Source organism: Asterias rubens, chromosome 12 (genome assembly GCF_902459465.1).
Source record: "Asterias rubens chromosome 12, eAstRub1.3, whole genome shotgun sequence".
NCBI lineage: Eukaryota > Metazoa > Echinodermata > Asteroidea > Forcipulatida > Asteriidae > Asterias > Asterias rubens.
Window position 1 is genome coordinate 1,472,035 of NC_047073.1, and position 20,352 is coordinate 1,492,386.

At 38.8% G+C, this 20,352-nt stretch overlaps 2 protein-coding genes across 2 annotated transcripts; one reads left to right on the plus strand and one right to left on the minus strand.

The window, feature by feature from the left end:
- The first annotated feature begins 162 nt into the window (after positions 1–162).
- Positions 163–7,938, plus strand: LOC117297992 (phenylalanine--tRNA ligase alpha subunit-like). Its single transcript, XM_033781200.1, has 12 exons — positions 163–323; positions 1,222–1,362; positions 1,471–1,572; positions 1,855–1,973; positions 2,528–2,620; positions 3,120–3,248; positions 3,770–3,885; positions 4,385–4,469; positions 4,844–4,943; positions 5,651–5,819; positions 6,617–6,809; positions 7,482–7,938. Exons 1-12 carry the CDS (start codon positions 183–185, stop codon positions 7,585–7,587), a joined length of 1,494 nt encoding a protein of 497 aa, XP_033637091.1. The 5' UTR covers positions 163–182; the 3' UTR covers positions 7,588–7,938.
- Positions 7,939–9,326: 1,388 nt separating this feature from the next.
- LOC117297639 (protein YIPF1-like) lies at positions 9,327–20,040 on the minus strand. The gene is made up of 8 exons (XM_033780777.1): positions 19,856–20,040; positions 17,863–17,902; positions 17,173–17,285; positions 16,390–16,558; positions 15,186–15,302; positions 14,689–14,843; positions 14,370–14,552; positions 9,327–13,730 (listed from the first exon to the last, which is right to left on the minus strand). Exons 1-8 carry the CDS (start codon positions 19,898–19,900, stop codon positions 13,560–13,562), a joined length of 993 nt encoding a protein of 330 aa, XP_033636668.1. The 5' UTR covers positions 19,901–20,040; the 3' UTR covers positions 9,327–13,559.
- Positions 20,041–20,352: the final 312 nt, after the last annotated feature.

Consider the following 20,352-nt stretch of genomic DNA (forward strand, 5'->3'; position numbering starts at 1 on the left):
CCATATATTATATGTATTTTCAATAAATGTATATACATATATCTTAAAATATCAGACTTTAACTTTACAATTTATACTTATCGCAAGAGGATCAGTGTAGTTTTCAGACGGCTGTTGCATGCACTTAATCTTATTTTTAACTGTGCATCAAATAGTCGTAGGTATAAGTCATAACATTCAAGATGGCAGATTCACTGGGCGAGTCGATTCTACAACGTGTCGAGAAAGATGGCAAGATTTCCACGGATGTGTTGGCCAAGTTGTTGGAGAGAGATCACCAGCAGATTGTTGGGACTGTCAAGAGTTTGCAGGCGTTAGGAAATGTAATTTGGATGATCATAGATTTGAATAACATAATATGCGTTTTGGATTCGATCGTGTTGAGACATTTGATTTGATTGATTGCATCATTTTTCTGTCATTTCAATTCAATGTCTGTATGCAGTGAACGATTTCCCTTTGCCTTCACTATCAGTTGCTACTCAGAAATCCCCATTTTCTACTCAAGATTAGCAATTCAGTGTGCACACAACTTTTTCAGTCTATGTTGATATGCAATATTAGTGGACAAAATCGTTCACTGATCTGATCATCCCCTGATGATGATTGTCAATGTTTTGAAAATTTTAGGAAAATGTTACGCCTGATGGATGCGGCATAATTATAAAGAGAAAAATTACACTCAACGAGAAGCTCTGTCAAGGCCTCCGTAATCCTAATTCATCATGATTTAAATAAATAAATTATACAGGAAGTGTCTGTTTGTATCTGTTATTCTGTAAATTTTGTGTACATAAACTTGATAAAGTAAACAGAATAACCCCACCTGTGCATGGCCGAAGGACTCAGAATCAGACTCGTCAGAGAGTTCATGACACTGATGGGTGGGGCTATTTGTTGCAGAGTGCAGAAAAGCCGAGACCCAGTTACTGGACCTTGGGCACTGTACTAGCTAGGTAGTACGACCGACTATGATAAAAAAAATTAAAAGGAGGACAGCGCCCTGCCCCCCCCCTCCCACAACTGGGTCTAAGATTAGCCTAGGTTAGACTTCTCCATTGCAGGGCTATCTTTTACAATGTGCAGATAGGAGTAGAGTAAATTCCATGTAACCTGGTCGAATTTGTGTGTCAGATTTAATGCATTTTTGCAGAGGTGTTGGTAAAACTTGCCAAACAAAACTTTCCTTTGAAAACATTCACAAGTTATGTTTATTTTCAGGTTATAGAAACGAAACAACAGACCAATAAATATTGGGAGTTGACCCCGGAGGGTACACAAATGGTGGAAAGCGGAAGCTACGAGGCACTTGTCTATGAAGCAGTACCACCAGAGGGCGGTATACTCCAGGCTGAACTTATGGTGAGGATTTGCAACGGTTTTATCCATTTAACTTAAAAAATTGTATAGGCTGATTATTATTTTCTTTCATTCTACAATCATTCTGACTGTGTGTTTTTTTTCAAACAGAAAAAGATCCCCAATGCCAAGATTGGTTTCAGCAAAGGTATGTCGGCAGGATGGTTGGAAGTCAACAAAACCGCAGAAGGAGGTCCAAGGATCATGAGAAAGGTTAACGAGAAAATGTTATTGATAAATAACCCAGACAGTTGTGCTATTATTCCAATTCTAGGAGAGAGCGTCAAGTAGGGGTGTCCAAACGGTTGACGAAGACGCAGATGGTCACAGTGTCTATAATTGTAATTATAGAAACGTCAAGACCGTACTGGCTCTAAAGAGATCTAACATGGTTGTACCTATAAAGTTAACTCTTTATTCATAGTTGCGTCCTACTTGTACACACCATGCAAAGCTTCAAACAATACTTAGACAAATGTTATTTAAATTTTTTAGGCTTCTAGCATTGTGGATAAGGTTCAAGAGCAACTCAAGAAAGTTCATAAAGGTGACATCGAGTCGCTGACGGACAAAGAGAGGTCAGAACTGAAGAAGAGAAAACTTGTCCAGGAAGTGTAAGTAAAGCTGATACTTCTTAAAGGCATTCGACACCTTTGGTAATTGCCAAAGACCAGTATCCTCACCTGGTATATCCCAACATATGCATAAAATAACAAACCTGCAAAAATTTGTGCTCAATTGGTCATCGAAGTTGCAAGAAAATTATGAAAGAAAAAACACACAAATGTGTATGCTCTCAGATGCCTAATAACACTACCGCAAACCATTCAAGCAAGACACTTAACCATTTTTGCTTAGTCCATCAGATAATTATTAGACCATTGTGTTTTGTAAAGTTGTGCACTTGGGGTTTGTTTTTTACTCCTCTATTCTGCTTCTAGCTACCGGGCAATCTCGGTAGTCCAGTTGGTAAGACACTGCGCTAGAATTGCAAAGGTCGTGGGTTTGAATCCCACCCAGGTAATATGTGTTGGATGTTTTTCACAGGACTCGGGAGTACAGAGTACTGAGTATACAGTGCTAACACACCGATGTACATGGATATTGATATTTTTTATCCGGATGCAAATTTTCCACCTATTGTTATTGATGTAATTATTTTGTACAGGACTGTTAACACTTTCCTTGTGATGAAGGGGAGTGAGTTCAGCACGTCTGTCAACAAACTGGAAACAGATCTCACCCCAGAGATGCTTGCCAGGTTGGTGCCATGTTACACTTGTATCCGTTAACCCTCAGGTTAATAGTTTCTAAAGAAGGTTTGCAGGTTTTTCTTCTGTCATTAATTGTTGGTATTTGCATCCAATACCAGCTCTGAGTCATGACCAGGACCAAGTTTATGGCTCTGCGTACTGCGGGATTCTGGGCTTACACTCCCATTCTCAACTTACAGGGTTAAGCTAAAGTTGGCTAAGTAAAGTACATACACCAACAAGTGAAACTCTTTGCTAACCTGTTCAATGACTTCCCTAGACTAACCTGGACTAGACCTGATCTACCCAGATCTACCCCAGTTCAGCCCAAATCTACCCAGATATACCACAGACGAGCCCTGATATACCTGAATCTGTCCCAGTGGATTTCTCTGCCTTCGTAAGCACCAATTGTTTAAAGCTATGAAATTGGACCAACCAGGAGGGCAAGGTTTATTTGCCACTGTTAATTGATCAAATTTTATACCCTTTGTGTTTTTTTTGCAGTGGAACGTGGAAGGACCGCAAGTTCAAAGACTACAACTTTGACGCCCTTGGCGTTATGCCAGCCAGTGGTCATCTGCATCCACTACTTAAAGTCCGAGCTCAGTTCAGACAGATCTTCTTAGAAATGGGGTAAAGCTCAACCTCTTGATGTGAAACATAGGCCTTGGCTACCCTAGAGTACCCCAGATCTCCTCTCCCCCAGAGTGGCCCTGATCTAGCTAGAGCTATGCCGATTTAGCCCAAATCTACCCCAGGCTAGCACAGATCTACCCAATTCTATCCCAGTTTAGCCCAAATCTACCTATATATACCCCAGACTAGCCCTGATCTACCTAGATCTGGTTCAGTTTATCCCTGATGTACTCGGATCTAGCCCAAAAATAATCTCAGCACAAGCCCCAAATCAGGTTAATGGCAGATTGCAATAATTTGTTTCAAGATTTTTGGGGGGTAAGGCTCCTCTTACAAAATCAGTGACTTGCTTTTAAAACAAAAATCTAAAAAGTTTGTGGAAAGGTTTTTCATAAATTTGATAAACTTATAACTCTTTTCTATGTTTATATTCAACACAATCATGTGGTTTATATTAAATAAAAAGCAAATGCAAACTTTATTTGGATTTTTAAAATTACCTCACGTCTACTTAACAGTTTTTCAGAAATGCCAACCAATAATTACATAGAGAGTTCCTTCTGGAATTTCGACGCTCTGTTCCAACCTCAGCAGCATCCTGCCAGGGACATCCAAGACACCTTCTTCATCAAAGGTACCCCTCGGCACTAACCCCTCCCCGCCCCCTCCACCCCAATTAATTGATATTAACAATAAATAATCCAGCCAATTTTTCTATACCTTCCGCCCAGGTAGTAGTTTAAAAGCAGGACAGTTCTTTTCAGAACTGAGAACTCTCCCGAACAATCCGACAAATCTATTCCGCGGTAGTAGCATAAAGAAAGACAGTTCTCTAAGAACAAACTCTAGCTGGCAAATAGATACACACATGGTGTTACCGCAAACCAAATGTATAATAATAAAACCATTTTAAAATAATAACAATAATAAAACCATTTTTATATAACGCAAAGTAAACAGAAATGTTTCCATCTGGTTATTGAATTTTAAAAAAGTATCCTACCTGTTAAAAATCTCCAAAGAACTGCTCCATAGTGGAAAGAGCTGGAAATCCCCTCCCCTACTTGAAATCTGGAATTTTGAGATTAAAAAATACCAAAATAAAAATGTGTTTGTGTTTTGTTTGATTTCAGATCCGGAGTTTGCTCACGAATTTCCCATGGATTACTTAGAAAGGGTCAAGAAAGTACACTCAGTGGGTGGCTACGGATCACAGGGGTAAAATAATTCGCAAGTTCTAAACTGGTATCTAAATTCTTAACTTATTAACCAGGAGTGCGTTATGGCGAGCGCAACCAGTAACATGTTTGAGTTTTAGCTTTTTTGCATGTTCAGTGACAAGGATGTTCAGTGATAAGGATGTTCCGACTGAGCCGTGATCGAATTGTTGGCTCGGTTAGGCTTGGTTTCAAGATGGCTGCCTCAAAAAACTACAAACAGAATTCAATAGAGTTTGTTTAAAAACGAAATACCCTGGAGCATAACAGTTTAACAATGTTGTTAAAATAACAAAGATAAAGTTCCGAAAATGTTTGGTTTTCAATCCAAATCCAAACTGGGCTAATTTTTGTTTCTGCTTGAATTCTTAACAGGCACAAAGTTGAATGGAGGATTGAGGAGGCAAAAAAGAACATCTTAAGAACACACACAACGGCTGTCAGTGCAAGAATGCTCTACAAGCTAGCCCAGCAGGTGAGTAAATTACATAATAATAATGATCAGGTTTTACACGGCGCTTTTCACAACCAAAGGAATCCAAAGCGCCTTAACATTATTACCCCTGGTCACTGCACTGGGCCTAAAATCATTCCTTAAAGCCATTGGACCCTTTCGGTAAACACTACTTCGTGTATCACAACTTCTGTATCAAATAACAAACCTGTGAAAATTTAGGCTCGATCGGTCATCGGAGTCTGGAGAAAATAACGGGAAAACCCACCCGTGTATCCGCGCGTTTCGCCGTGTCATGACATGTGTTTAAAATAAATCAGTAATTCTCGCTAACGAGAATTTGAATTGTTTTACTGTTTTCTCAAAAAGTAAAGCATTTCATGGAATAATATTTCAAGGGAAGTCTTTCACCACTACCTTCTGTAAACCCTGTAAGTTATTTGTAAATCTGTGAACTTCTTGCTCTCTGCCCTCTTGCTCAGGGACACAAGTGTCCAGACTCCCGAACCCTCACTCTGCTGATTAGAAACACCAGAGCCTGAGTCTGGTGCTCTTATCCGCTCGACCACGACACCCAACATGACCTTCTTGACCTTTACAGACACACATGGGTGTACCTAACCTAAACATCTGAGGCCACATTTCAAAGGCTTGTGAATTTCGCCAGAGAGTTAAGTGTGTAGACTTCGAGCAAACTAAATCACTTTTAAAACGTTTTGTCCCAACAGGAAAAATTTACACCGGTGAAATATTTCTCTATCGATCGAGTGTTCCGCAATGAGACGCTTGACGCCACTCATCTAGCCGAGTTTCACCAGATAGAGGGCCTCGTAGCGGACTACAATCTCACCCTAGCCGACCTGATTGGAATCCTTCATGCCTTCTTCAAAAAACTTGGTGAGTTGACCACTAAAAGTATCCCCTAAAAATCGTGTTGGCGGGGATGGTTTACAGGGGTTGACCTTGACTTTTGTTTCAAAATGGCAAGCAGGACCAGTTGGCTTGAAATTTCAACTTGTCTGCCAGTTTCTTGACCGGTTCAATACAATATCCTGATTTTAAAATCTTTGAATTATAAGAGAGACCTTAGCTGAGGTCTCGAATTCAAGCATCTTGAAAGCACACATCTTGTGCTACAAGGATGTTTTTTATTCCATTACTCTCTTTCACAGGTTTGTTGTTTTATGCATATGTTGAGATACACCAAGTGAGAATACTGGTCTTTGACAATTACCACAGGTGTCCAGTACCATCTCTATTAACTTTTACTTCGGTTTTGTTTTCATCTCAGAGCGCATAGAGACTTCTCTGTGATTGTGATATGCGATATACAAAAATGGTTCATTATTATTTCATTTTATCACAGCATGCGAAAGAAAGATCTCATTTTCCTTTGTGCCGGTAACTCCTCGAGCCAGGCTACGTCCCGTAGCCTTAGATCTCAAGGGTCTTTCTCAGGATCCTCGCTGTTCCCAAAAGCGCTGCCTTCTGTAATAGATCTACCCTCACATTTGTCCCTATTTCATCTAGATGTTTCCCCAGTGCTTTGGGAATGGTGATTATTATTATTATTATTATTATTATTATTATTATTATTATTATTATTATTATTATTATTATTATTATTATTATTATTATTATTATTATTATTATTATTATTATTATTATTAAAAGTCTTTAATCTGACCATACAGGTATTGAGAAACTCCGTTTCAAGCCAGCTTACAACCCCTACACTGAGCCCAGTATGGAGGTATTCAGCTATCACGAAGGGCTAAAGAAATGGGTAGAGATTGGCAACTCTGGGGTCTTCCGCCCGGAGATGCTTCTACCGATGGGTCTACCAGAGGATGTGGTGGTCATAGCTTGGGGTCTGTCTCTAGAAAGGTGAGTTAAGGTGGTTTGATGGGGGTAGGGGGGGTTAATTGGGTACAACAGGTGACTCTGGGCTATTACGCCCAGAAGTGCTTCTACTGATGGGTCTACCTTGCCTGAGGATGTGGTGGTCATAGCTTGGGGTCTGTCTCTAGAAAGGTGAGTTAAGGTGGTTTGATGGGGGTAGGGGGGGTTAATTGGGTACAACAGGTGACTCTGGGGTATTACGCCCAGAAGTGCTTCTACTGATGGGTCTACCTAGCCTGAGGATGTGGTGGTCATAGCTTGGGGTTTGTCAGTAGAAAAGTGAGTTAAGGTGGCTTGAGTTGGGTAGGTTGGGGGTCGTGACTAGGGTACAATAGGTAACTCTGGGGTCTGTAATACGCCAAGAAGTGCTTCTACCAATGGGGCTACCAGAGGATGTGGTGGTCATAGCTTGGGGTCTGTCTCTAGAGAAGTGAGTTAAGGTGGCTTGATGGGGGTAGGTTTGGGGTGAATTGGTAAAAATAGGTTACTCTGGTTAGGTTGGGGTTCATGAATTGGATGAAAATGGCTAACTCAGGGGGGAAGGGCTCAAGAAGTGGGTGGAGATAAAGTACTCCTACTGCCTTAAGAGGCTTCTGCTCTTTTATCAGTAAACATAAAATATTTAGCCTAAAGATAATTTTTGTTTTTATTAAACAGACCAACGATGATCAAGTATGGCATTGACAACATTCGTGAACTCTTCGGTCCCCGGGTCAACCTTCAGATGGTCTACGACAATCCTATATGTCGACTAGATAAATGAACATCACACTGCAATTATTCCAGTAGACATTTTAATGATCAGGGTTTATAGGGACGGACCTTTATCATGGGGTATTCATCTTGTATTACTCCTTATTAAAGAGACACATTGAAACCATTGGTTATAAAGGCATATGATGTTAAAGTTGTTTTAAAAGTAGAATATAATGATCCACACAAACATGCCTCGTAATTGCACGGTTTTCCTTTTAGGGTGTGAGCTAACACGACCAGCTATTTTACACAAATTGGCGTGCCATCTTTGTTCACAATGTGTAAGGAAAACCGTGCAATTTCGAGGCCAATTTTGTGTGGATTGTTATATCTACTTTTAAAACATCTCATAACCATGCATTTTATAACAGTTACAAACGCTTTTCATTGACCAACTCGCCCAATCCAAGGCAACGTGTCCCTTTAAATCAGTGTAACCAAAGTGAGGTTGGAAGGGAAAACAGTCAAATTTTGGACAGATTTGAATTGGTATAGATCATTGATATTACACACGGGGGACTTGACAAAGATGATGTTAGCAAGACAAAGGTTTATTTTTTGGGTTTGAGTTTACAAAGCTGTTCATCGGAAATTGTTGCTTAACGCATGTATTTGCTAAGCAAACAGTTATGATTAAGTTCCATTGCATGCTATTTTGATTGGTAACTTGTGTCTGCTATTAAGCAAGATTTGTCTGTTCTTAGCAAATTTGTGTACTTAAAAGCATTATGAAGCATCGTGTCGTGGGCCATAGTCTTTATGCTGTTAGCCTACTCGGACATTTTCTTGGTTGCCTAGCTTAACTGGTAGGCATTGCGTATTAGGATAATACATTGGCTGACTTTAATAGAACTTGTTTTCTTTGGTTGAGTCGTGGTTCCAATGTCACAGTATGATTGATTCTAAACAACAAAAATATTCCGAAAGAAATTCCAAAAGTTTATAACATGAGTGGCCTGGAAACAGTTTTGAACTCTTGGTAGGAAGCTGTGGTTAAAGGCACTGGACACCTTTGGTAGATGTCAAAGACCAGTCTTCTCACTTGGTATTTCTCAACAAATGCATAAAATAACAAACCTGTGAAAATTTGAACTTGATAATCATTGGTCATTGAAGTTGCAAGAGATTTATGAAAGAAAAATCACCCTTGTTGCACAAATATAAGGCTTCAGGCCTGAAGTCTTTTAAAATTTGAGTGGGAATAACCTTTTTCTCAAAAGCTACTTTACTTCACAGGCCAGGGAGCCATTTCTCACAATATTTTATACTATTAGCAGCTCTCTATTGCTTGTTACCAAATAAGTTTTTATGCTGACAATTATTTTGAGTAGTCGCTCTTAGTGTCCAGCGGCCAATTTCACGAAACGTTAGGACCCAAGATTAATGGTCTGTCTTGAGTGCTCCTTTAAAGGCAGTGGACACTATTGGTAATTACTCAACATAATTATTAGCAAAAAACGTTACTTGGTAACAAGTAATGGGGAGAGGTTGATGGTATAAAACATTGTGAGCAACAGCTCCCTCTGAAGCAACGTACTTTTCGAAAATAAGTAATTTACCATGAATTTGATTTCGAGACCTCAGATTTAGAAGTTGAGGTCTCGAAATCCAGCATCTGAAAGCACACAACTTGTGTGACAAGGGTATTTTTTCTTTCATTATTATCTAGCAACTTCAACAACAGATTGAGCTCAAATTTTCACAGGTTTGTTATTTTATGCATATATTGAGATACACCAAGTGAGAAGACTAGTCTTTGACAATTACCAACAGTATCCACTGTCTTTAAGGTCACAGTTGATGTCAATGTAATATTAATAAACTCACATGATGGAGGCAGTTTTCCCCAAAACTGAATTGCACTTTATCTGTCAAATTAAAATATGGTATTTATATCGACAACTATGATTGAAACAGTGAATTCCAATTACCAAATGTATACAATCAATCCCTTTTACAAAGTCACCGACCATAGTTATATCCAATTATGTAACTGAAATAATTATAAAGATCTATTTACAGTTAAACAATGTGAACTGAGTTGATGTATGTACGTACAATGCAGGAAAAATATATACAAGAACCTACTTCATGTAGAGGCTGTACCCAACCTTTTAAAATACTTCTTTTGTCTTTGTCTTGTTGCCCGTGTTCAATAAACACTGAGGAATAGTTCTCATTACAAACCAGAAGGGACCTGACTAATGTATGATCACACCAAGTCCAATAGAAGATACAACAATGGAAGAAATCTGCTGCATATAGTAAGTTTGAGTAGGCACATGTAGTGGACTCAAGATTGACTACTGACCAGCAAGACTCATTTGGAAGCCTAGTCAACCATCGGTATTAAACACTACATTGCTTTCCACGCTCTTGCTATCGTGTCACTGGTTCCCCTCTGCACTTTTACACATGTTAGAATAGAACAGGCTATTGAGACCCAGTGAAGAAACCAAGGGCTTGAGGCTGGTCAATAAGCCTTGCTTCGAGTCAACCAGATCGGTACCACGGTATTCACTACTACATTGCTTTCTGCGCTCTCACTTTAGTGTCGCTGGTTCCCCTCTGCACTTTGACACATGTTAGAATAGAATAGGCTATTGAGACCCAGTGAAGAAACCAAGGGCTCGAGGCTGGTTCCAAAGGGTCAACCACGGTAGTCAGACAACCAATGGTCGACTGGGCGCAAGCCTGGGTTCGAGTCAAACTAGTCAACCTTTAGGTAACCATGGTGCACACTGTAACTTGCTTCTAGTGTCACACATTAGTTCTTAGCCTTTCTTCAATGGGCAGCGCGCCGAATCACTACCTCTTGTCACTAACCCCCTGGCGGAATGAACTGGAAAACAACGATGGCTCCCAAACGTTACTGCTTCGTCCACGTTAGTTAAAAACCTTGCAAGCCATATAGGGCGCTTTAGTACAGACATACAAATTTGCAAGAACTTTGATGCAATTCAAAAAAATTATAAATGTTTGCAAACTGTCATTCATTGCAGTTCAACATGTCACAAGAATATAAAACGACAGGGGACCAGTTGCTATATGTATGACTTGATGCCTCTTTGGTGGGTTACCAATTTTAGAGGTGGACAATAAGAGCCAGTGGACCAACATCTAAATCTACCTCATGCTACTTAGGTAAATAAAACAAGCAAAAAACATCTACATAGATTGGAACAAGCCAGATGTAAATGCTCAATCGAGATGAATTGTACCTATATAAGGGGGTTTATGTATGCGCTGGTCAGTGAGCACCAACAAAGGGATATTATTTCATCACTCATCGTACGAAAAGAAAAATCACTTCACTTGTCAATATTTTGAGAACAAAACTGGCTCTTTTAGCAAACAATCACAAGGCCTTGCATCGTATACCCAAAAGAGTTCAATAATAACTGCAGTGAGTTTAGGTTATTTGCAAAAGTTTCTTTGATGTGTTTCTTGTGGATAAGTACAAAGGCCAAAGTACAGCCCCTACTGCTGGAACGTACACTCAAAACTTAAAGAGGAATGTCTTTCGCCAATTTGTTTGTGTGATTAGCAATACAGTGGAAACTCCACAGTTTGAGAAGGATAGTCGATTTCCGTTTTCCACTTCCATTTCACTAGTCGCCCAGGCTTAATCAGCGGTTTTAAATAAATCATACTTTGACAATCAGCGTTTACAATTTAAATTTACCCATTACCGACATAGCTATAACGAACAGCAAAGTTGAAAAAAGGTGCATATTTAATATGCAGAAACATTAAAAACTGTAGCCTCTCTAAAATGGAAAAAACATAATGCCTGTATTAATTAACAAAGTTAGAGCTTTAAATGACACAAATGACATGTTTGGTCCTGTACATTTCTTTAACGCGTTAAGGAAACAAACTTGTGAACTAAAAACCCATCTCAAATTTGTGTGCAAGATTTACACAACCTATTGTTATGATTAGTCTAAAGCTATCAAAACCACTTTTAAAATGGTTTTAAACGAGAAATAAATTGGAAGACTGAGAACATACCTACTAGAAATACCTGTCAAAGTGTCTCTCTTAATGTTTTTATACAAAGCCCTTTTTAAAACCACAGCTTGGGTTAAGATTCCAACTTGGGCGCTACAAGTAATTTTTCTAACAGTACACTTTTTAATATGGTACTTCAAACGGGTAGATAATGGCTAGGTCGAAGGCTGTTGTAACAAAAGGAATGATGGCATTTCCACAAAAAACTTGCGTGTTGTAAGCAATGTAGTGTCTTGCCTACCAAGAAATGTATGGAATACGGAGGATTTTTACAAATGAAGTGACATGATCTATGTGTCATAGGGCTTGAGTTTGTGGGGAAAACTCTACAAGACCATAAGACTTATACAATGAGTACTGGCCAGATTTATTTTTCACAATAGACCAAATTGAAAATGGCTTCACCATTCAAATACCTGTCCACAACATGGCATGTGTGAGCGGATTTGTATCCACATTCAAACCTGGGACCTATAATAAAAGGGACGAGGGGTCCACGGTTGCTATCACAAAGGAATACAATGGGGTCCACGGTTGCTATCACAAAGAGTTGAACAAAGGAGGGTCCATGACTACAGGTGTTTACACACTTGGGCATGTCTACGCATTCAAACCGAGGACTTTAACAAAAGGGGATCCGGGAAAAGTCACACCAAGGACGCCTCAATTCGATTTCATGTACAAAACCAATGGGACGTCTGAAAATTGTCCAAACAATGGGAGAACAAAGAGAAGTCCTCAGTTTACACCATAAACACAGCGGTGTGTGTGTGTGTGTGTTTGTATGACATACCCTCCGAGGACATTATTCAATAGGGACAATCGGTCCTCACTAGTCATTTGCGTACAAAACTAATACAGGAACAACAGGAAGTACAACAGGTGTCCTCTAATGAATGGTAAGCGTTTAGACGTGCATACTACCTGCCCTACAATATATGGCCACTTTCATAGCAACAAAGGGGTTATTCCACGATACACTCTATACCAGCATTGAAATTTAGTTTAACAAAATACAGGTACACAGTTTAAGATTCCAACATGCACTAAGAGAAGATTGTTTTATGGGTAAGTGTAAGTAGGTCCCTATACTTCAATAGACCTCATGCATTGACGTCAGCCAGACACCATCTTAGAGGTACATAAACTGATGATGAAAGACAAAGGAAACGCAGATTTGCACAGGTGGGACGCGGGACGCACAAGATAGGCCAATGAACTACCACCTTTTGACCTCTAAGTGAGGGCGCCCAACTCAAATGGCGTCATGTCTTTTACAGAATCCAAAGATATCATCAGACTCAAAGTAAACATTGGCAAAAACGCCAAACGACCGCAAGTTTTTACTGGCGCAACGCTAAAACCACTGGCCTCGAGGCTGCGATTTAGTATACACTTCAAGCCCTATGCAATTGAAAAAGCAATATTTAAACAAATTTACATTAAGTTCTGGGCAGCATATTGCGCCAGATCACCTTGTAAATCATTATATGGTGCTTTAAAGGGATAGGTCTCATAAATGTAGCTCCACATACCTTCAAGCAAAAATACTGAGTGCTCTGATACACCGATAAAGCGCTATATTATAACCTATTATTATTACTGGTATCATTAAATAGATGAATACAAGGTCAAATATGTTGACTACAAACAAACAAAAACACAAACACTCTTGGAAACGTATTGTCCGAACAGGAAAATGTTTTTCTCCATCGATCGCGTGTTCCGCAATGAAACCCCTTGACGCCACTCATCTGGCAGAGTTTCACAAGATAGAGGTGTGATAAAGCACTATTTAAGGACCCAGTATTATCATTATTTGTTTTTCTCTGTAGATTTACAGGATTTCCTCGCTGGTTTAAACTACAAAGCGCGTTTATACGTTTTACAGCCACCTTGCCTTTCATACTTTTCGCTAATGAGGGGGGTTCGAGACGGGGATGATTTTTTAAGCCAGTAGGCTGATCAGGTCAGAGGGTTAATGGCGTGAGAACTGTTTGTGGTTGGTAAGTGCGGCGGTAAGTGCGTCGGTAAGTGCGGCGGTAACTGCGTCGGTAAGTGCGGCGGTAACTTGGTGGCGACCGTTGTCGTAACTGGTGGAGTAGGCTCGTGGAAAGCAAACTGAAAGAAGTACAACTGAAATATAAACAAACAAAAAAATCAGTGACAGAAACAATCTTGTACTTTACTACTAATTTGTAATAACATTTTGAGTGGTAATTACTTTTTTGATTGAACATTATCATTATTATAATTGTCAGAAACATGTTGCATGAGTGCAGCAAGTACACAGCAATGTTACAGAAAAAAAACACCCTTCCTGCATAAAACAGTTGCAAAAGAACTTTTTTTTCCCCAAGATATAAAAACAACCTGCACAGAAAAATTACGGTGAGAAAACAAAAACTTGTTGATTTACAAATTAAGATTAAGATTTTTTTAAAGATTAAAAATATTTATTGTCATGATAAACATAAAATGAAATGTTGTCTTCCCTGTGTAAAGGAGACTACAATACACACAAGAAAGGCGTAGCAACAATAGACAAGAAGATTAAAATAACAATTGACAGATATATATACAAATATATAGACATTGGGGAGCATGTAAAAAGTACAACAAATTGATTTCTCCTGAAGACGAGCAGAGTATACTGATCGAAATGTCGGGACCCAACTGGCTCTTTTCAGAGCCAACGCTCACCCTAAGAGATTTACACATGGTTGTACCCACAAGTTTACAATTTATTTATAGTTTCTTCTTAAATTGATTTACCTTAAAGCCCACAGCGAGGCCAGCGTGCAGTAGGAACAGCACAAACATGACAGGGATAGACGTCTTCATGTCTTCACCTCTCAATGATGGCCAGAGAGACACCAGCAATACTGTACTAGAGAGGGCCAGGGCTAACCCCACCAGCACCCATCGTAGCCAGTCATAGTTTATGGCCCACAACAGCTGCACATTAAAGATAGATACTGACAATATAAATTTTGTTTTAACCTGTACACGAGGTGTGTTTAATAGCACTGTACACAATAATAATAATACTAAAAATATTCAAAATAAAAATCCACTAGCGATTTGAACTCACCGAAATAGGGATGTAGATTGTAAAGGAGTAACCATAGAGACAGGCCAACTCCAGGAACGTATACCCTGCCTGGTTCCCACGCCAATGTAAGAATGCATAGAAGCCAGCGGGTACCAGCCAAGCGTACATGAAGATTGCAACACCCGCTACGGTAACTGTAGTGACAAGAACGTAATATTTAATGACAAGAGCGTAATATTTAGTGACAAGAGCGTAATATTTAGTGACAAGAGCGTAATATTTAGTGACAAGAGAGTAATATTTAGTGACATGTTTGGAAGATGCTAAGTAACACCAAGTATTGTTAATTTAGAATTAAAGACTGCATCTATTTTAACATCAAACAAATATCAGTATTATTGATGGTTTATTAAAATGCTATGCATATATATGTTGAGATACACCAGGTGAGAAGACTGGTCTTTGACAATTGTCAAAACTGTCCAGTGTCTTTAAGACTCTGTTTATTTGTTAGGAGACATTTTAACGATACCTACCGTTATAGAAGTGAGCATGCCAGTGGTACTCCGATTCATCCCGATGTGAGATGTAGTCAGCCATATCTCCGCTGATGGCGATGGTGAAGACCAGAGTAGCACATACCCAGAATGGTCCTTAGAAAAGGAGTATTTCACAATCTTAGTATTAAATTTGGCCAGACGTAAACACATATACTACAAAAATAGCGTTAGTAAATGCATGTTAAATACACTTTCAAAGAAAAGTACACTAGAATAATAAATTAAAAAATAAATAAAAACCACACCGTAATTTGTCTTACCAGACATAAATTTGAACAATTATTATTTCATGGGGAATAGTCATACCACATACTACAGAAAAATAGCCATAGTTAATGCACTAAATACATTCTCATAGAAAAGCACACTGGAATAAAATAAAAAATAAAAACAACAACACATCCTAACTTGTCCTGCAATAGAAATTGGTTTGCCCTGGATTTTCTTGAGTGCAGCAAGGTGTTATACAAATGTGAACTCTTATTATTTACTCCTTATTATAATTATACTCCAAAGATAAATGTGAAAAAATAAACAGTGACAAATTAATCAAGCCTGAGCTTAACCATAAACACCTATTATTTTCTTATTAATTGTACATTTTACTATAAAACAGTGTTGTCTTTAAATCATTCAACCATTGCTTTTCCCCAAGGGCCTAGTAACAAATAGTAATACAATTATAGTCAAAGACAGAGCAAATATAAGAAAATCAATCAATCAAAAACAGTTCATAGTCAAACATTAACACTTTCAGATAATATAGTCAAAGAGAAGGTTCAAAAATGCAAAATATCAGTGGGTAGTAGTACATAAAACAGAGAGACAGTTTAAACAGAAACACAGCAAATAAAGTATACATTCCTAAACAAAAGAGAAAGGTTTAAAAATGCAATACACACTTATAAGCGGAGGGTAATTAAATAATACACAAAATTATTGAGACAGTAAAAAACAAAAACTTTCTACCACCATTATCTTTAAACCGTGTAAGTTTAAAGTAATTCTGTGGACGTTTGTGTTTTGTGCTGTACAGAGAGTCAGCTACTCAAAAATCGACTGAGTATTAGCATTCAGTTTGCACAAAGTCTGTTCTGTCAAAATGATTTGCTATGCAAAAGTCCTGAATGGAAACGTTCCCTGAGATAGGATGGCGCAAAAATGGAGCAGCAAAACTCACCATACAGGTCTGGGTTAGGTCGGATCTGGGTTTGTAAGTAGTTCGTTGATGGCCTCGGCATGCATGAGCCGGCCAACCGCCACAAGACTTGTGGTGTATCGACGTCAAAGAACTGCTGGTAGTACTCAAAGGTCCAGAACGATGGCTGTTTCTTCTGACCAGAAAGAAGCTAAAAGAAATAAGAATATGATAAAAAGACACCCATCGTTACAAATACAAGTCTAGTCCTAAACAGTTTAAGCTCGTAGATGATTGGTCTAGTGCCCAACCCATCAACCTGGGGTGTTGAATGTGGTTGTATCTCCATATTAAATTGATTAAACATGTAGAACTCACATCCCTGGTGATATCATGCAAAACTAATTATTAAAAGCCATTGGACACTTTCAGTAAACAGTATTGTCCAAAGGCCCACACTTCGTGAATCACAACTGATATAAAAAATAACAAAACTGTGAAAATTTAGGCTCAATCAGTCATCGGGAGAAAATAATGGGGAAAACCCACCCTTGTTTCTGCACGTTTCGCCGTGTCATGACATGTGTTTAAAATAAATCCGCAATTCTCGGCAATTCTCGACAACAAGAATTGATAATTTTCTCGAAAAGTAAAGCATTTCATGAAATAATATTTCAAGAGAAGTCTTTCACCATTACCTTCTGTAAACCCTGTGAGTTATTTGTAAATCTGTGAACTTCTTCTTTTTTTTTAGAAAGTGTGTAGTGGCTTAAACCATAATAACATCATACTGAAAATATGCTTTCTCATGGTGTGAACTCTGACCTCTGTTTCGTCCTCATCTTCGTCATTATCACTCGGATGATTGGTGAATTTTATCGTTTGGCCGACATTGTCCCCGTCATTGATGTCATCAATCAGCTGAGAATCAGCATAATCTATTCGGAGAAAAGGAACAAATTGAAAACAAATTATAACATGCATGTATTAAAAACCACGGCAAAGGATTACTACAAAAAAGGTTACTTGTCCTTATGGATAAATTAATAATAATAATAAAGGTACTCAAGGCACTTATCATTTTTACAGAAAGATGAGTTATTGAAGTTAAGGGTTTACAAGGTTCTACGGCGCATTCAGCAGCCACAGCCAGGAACATCAGGGCGAACCCCTTCTCTTTTTGATAAGTGCACTGGGTTCTTTTACATGCATTTTACACAACACATGGAACCAACGGCTTTACGTCCGAAGGATGAAGCAATGGCTAAGTGTCTTGCTTTAGGACACTAGTGTCACGACTGGGACTCGAAACCCACACTCTGCTGATCAGAAACACCAGAGTTTGAATTCGGTGCTCTTAACCCCTCAGCCACAACACTTCCACAATTGAGTACAGTCAACCCTCGTGATACAGAGCACTGAGTGTGTTATAAAGAGATTCTGCTTATAATGATCTCATTATTAAGTCACGAGTCTCATTTGATAAAAAAACAAAAACAATTTGTTTTTAATTACCATGAAAAGCCAGATCGTCAGCTGCTGATTCCTGGGCTTTCTGTGAGTCAAGAGAAAAAGAACAAATTAACAATCACTAACAAAACGCCAGATATTATTTAATAAAATTCAGTGTGTCTTTTGCTGATACTGAACATGCACACAGTGTGCCTGTTGACATGGTTAAAGGTGTGATTTTGGGGGATGAAAGAACATGTCATCAGTGGGGACTAACACACAAAGAAAATTAGGTTATAATAAGCGAGGGTGATTGGTTATCGACTACTCGGCGGGTACAAAACAACATGAACAAGGTCGCTATGTGATCTGCCAGCATAGTATTGCAAGATTAATTTTTAACATTGACTGTCAATGTCCCAGTGTGGCCAAGGGTACACAAATTTGGACATTCCCAATGTTAAAAATAGATTGTTGAGTCCAGAAACTCAGACAAAGAATGTATAGCCCCATGCTCAGTCAGAACATAAAAAAGAAGCACCTTTATTTTTATTATTTTGAGGCAATCTTCGATTTCACCCAACTCTTTCTAACTTAGGATAAACCTTAGTTAAGTTCCCTATCCGAAGAAGAAGGGCGCATTGAATCCATCCTAAGTTAGGACAAGTTACTTACAAGTCCTAACTCGAGATAGGATTAATCCTAGGGTTTCGTGAAATCGGCTGTATGCCTGGCATACTGGTTCCGCCTAACCGGTGGGACTCTGTTGCATACAATAGACCGATCCATTAAGCTCCGCCCCATTGCGTATTGACCAATCACAACGCAACGAAGGTCCCACAAATAAGGTCTGACATGCGTGCACGTGTGCTTGGCGCGTGCAGCAGAGTTGTGCAGAAAGGCATTGAAGAGGCTCAGGTGTTCTTGCTCACATGTGCGTCGTGGGCGGAGCCTAATGGATCGGTCTATTTAATGTGCAGTGCAACACAGTACTGTCTTCCTGAACCATAGCTAGATGAATTATATATTAGAGGCTCGTTCTGCTAGCGTCTCTACTACCGTGGAGATGATAGTGGAACAAACCTATTTTTTTTAACAGGGTATAGTTCCGATAACCAGGCATGCCAGAGGTAGCCTTGCCATCTGCAAAGAAAACTTTTAATAATACAAATAATGGGAATGGCAATGGCAATCTGTACTGTAGGCCTACTATACTAGTGACAGTGTTAGTATTATCTTATCATGCAATGGAAATTTAACTTTTGAAATGTTATAAACATCTTTACGGAAAAGTTTCCGTATGGCGGCACCACTTTTTCATTCGATATAAAATAATATAGGAACTTATTTACCTGATTGATATATCCCTTTTTGTAAAAATGAGTGAAAAAGTGGTGGCGCCATACGGAAAGTTATCCATCTTTACTTCTAGTACATGTTCTACCATGTTCGTACTAAGTAATATCGTTTATCGCGAATAGCAAAGTATCAAGAGAGGGCGCTGTTGAGCCCACACAAAGATATAGGCGATGCGTACGCGAGTTGTGCATGCGCGATAAACCTTGTAGTTTGTACTGGCCCACAGCACAAGCACAACACAACACAACACAACACAACACAACACAAGACAAATGGGAATTTCAGATAAAATGGCGGATAAATAATCAGGAGGGAAATAGACATCATCCATGAATGAATTAAAGTCATACAAACAATTGAATCAATCGATAAATGCGAATATTCCATTAAAAATACAATAGGAAAAGTTTCCGTAGGCGTACCGTATGGCGCCACCACTTTTTCATTCAATATGAAATAATAGTTAGTATCTAATTTACCTCAATGAGATATCCCTTTTTGAAAAAAAATTGTGAAAAAGTGGTGGCGAGGTGCAGAAAGTTATCCATACAATAATATGGTAATCATATGATTTTATGAATGAATGTCAATTATTGTCATTATGCGAGAGTCAATGTTATGTTGATGTTGAATGTCAACTCAAGCAATGTGGAGTAAAAAAACAAAAACCACTTTTCACAATAAAATAATTGCATACCTTTCTAACATTTTCCATATCGAGAATTAGGTTTTCGTCAGCCATGGTGAGATCCAAGGCAACAAAAGGATACGAAGCAATCCACTAACTAGAATTACAGTGTTCCAAAAGCAGATATTTCAGTGATTCTTGGTGGAAAAATATATAGAAAACTGGAATCTTCATTCAGCGACGTGTCGTGTGTGTAAAATTAATAATGGCCTAGCTTACTGCAAAACCGCGCGTGGTGGCGCCCTTTCCCATCTGACAAGCAGCGAAAGCTTTAAATTTAAACTTGTTTAAGTCCTCTGCTGAAATTATGTTTGTTGAACAAAATAAGGAAGTGTTTATACCTTCATGGTTTATCAGTCAGAAAGTCTGAAAACAAATTGTTATTTTTATGTTAAAGCTCTTTAAAGAAGTGTGAGCGGCAAAAAAAACCTACAAATTGTTACATACAGAAGTGATCCTATCCGTGAATGAGAACTCAGATTGGAATAGTCTTGGCCCAAGACGTG

What these genes read in the sequence shown, in the direction of transcription:
- LOC117297639 (XM_033780777.1), bottom strand. Translation starts at nt 19,900, where the DNA reads ATGGCTGACGAAAACCTAATTCTCGATATGGAAAATGTTAGAAAG. An exon ending in ATATGGAAAATGTTAGAAAG is followed by an intron (nt 17,903 to 19,855) that starts GTATGCAATTAT and finishes CTTGACTCACAG; the next exon opens with AAAGCCCAGGAATCAGCAGC. An exon ending in GCATGCTCACTTCTATAACG is followed by an intron (nt 14,844 to 15,185) that starts GTAGGTATCGTT and finishes TTGTCACTACAG; the next exon opens with TTACCGTAGCGGGTGTTGCA.
- LOC117297992 (XM_033781200.1), top strand. Translation starts at nt 183, where the DNA reads ATGGCAGATTCACTGGGCGAGTCGATTCTACAACGTGTCGAGAAAGAT. An exon ending in AGAAAACTTGTCCAGGAAGT is followed by an intron (nt 1,974 to 2,527) that starts GTAAGTAAAGCT and finishes TATTTTGTACAG; the next exon opens with GACTGTTAACACTTTCCTTG. An exon ending in GGTGGCTACGGATCACAGGG is followed by an intron (nt 4,470 to 4,843) that starts GTAAAATAATTC and finishes AATTCTTAACAG; the next exon opens with GCACAAAGTTGAATGGAGGA.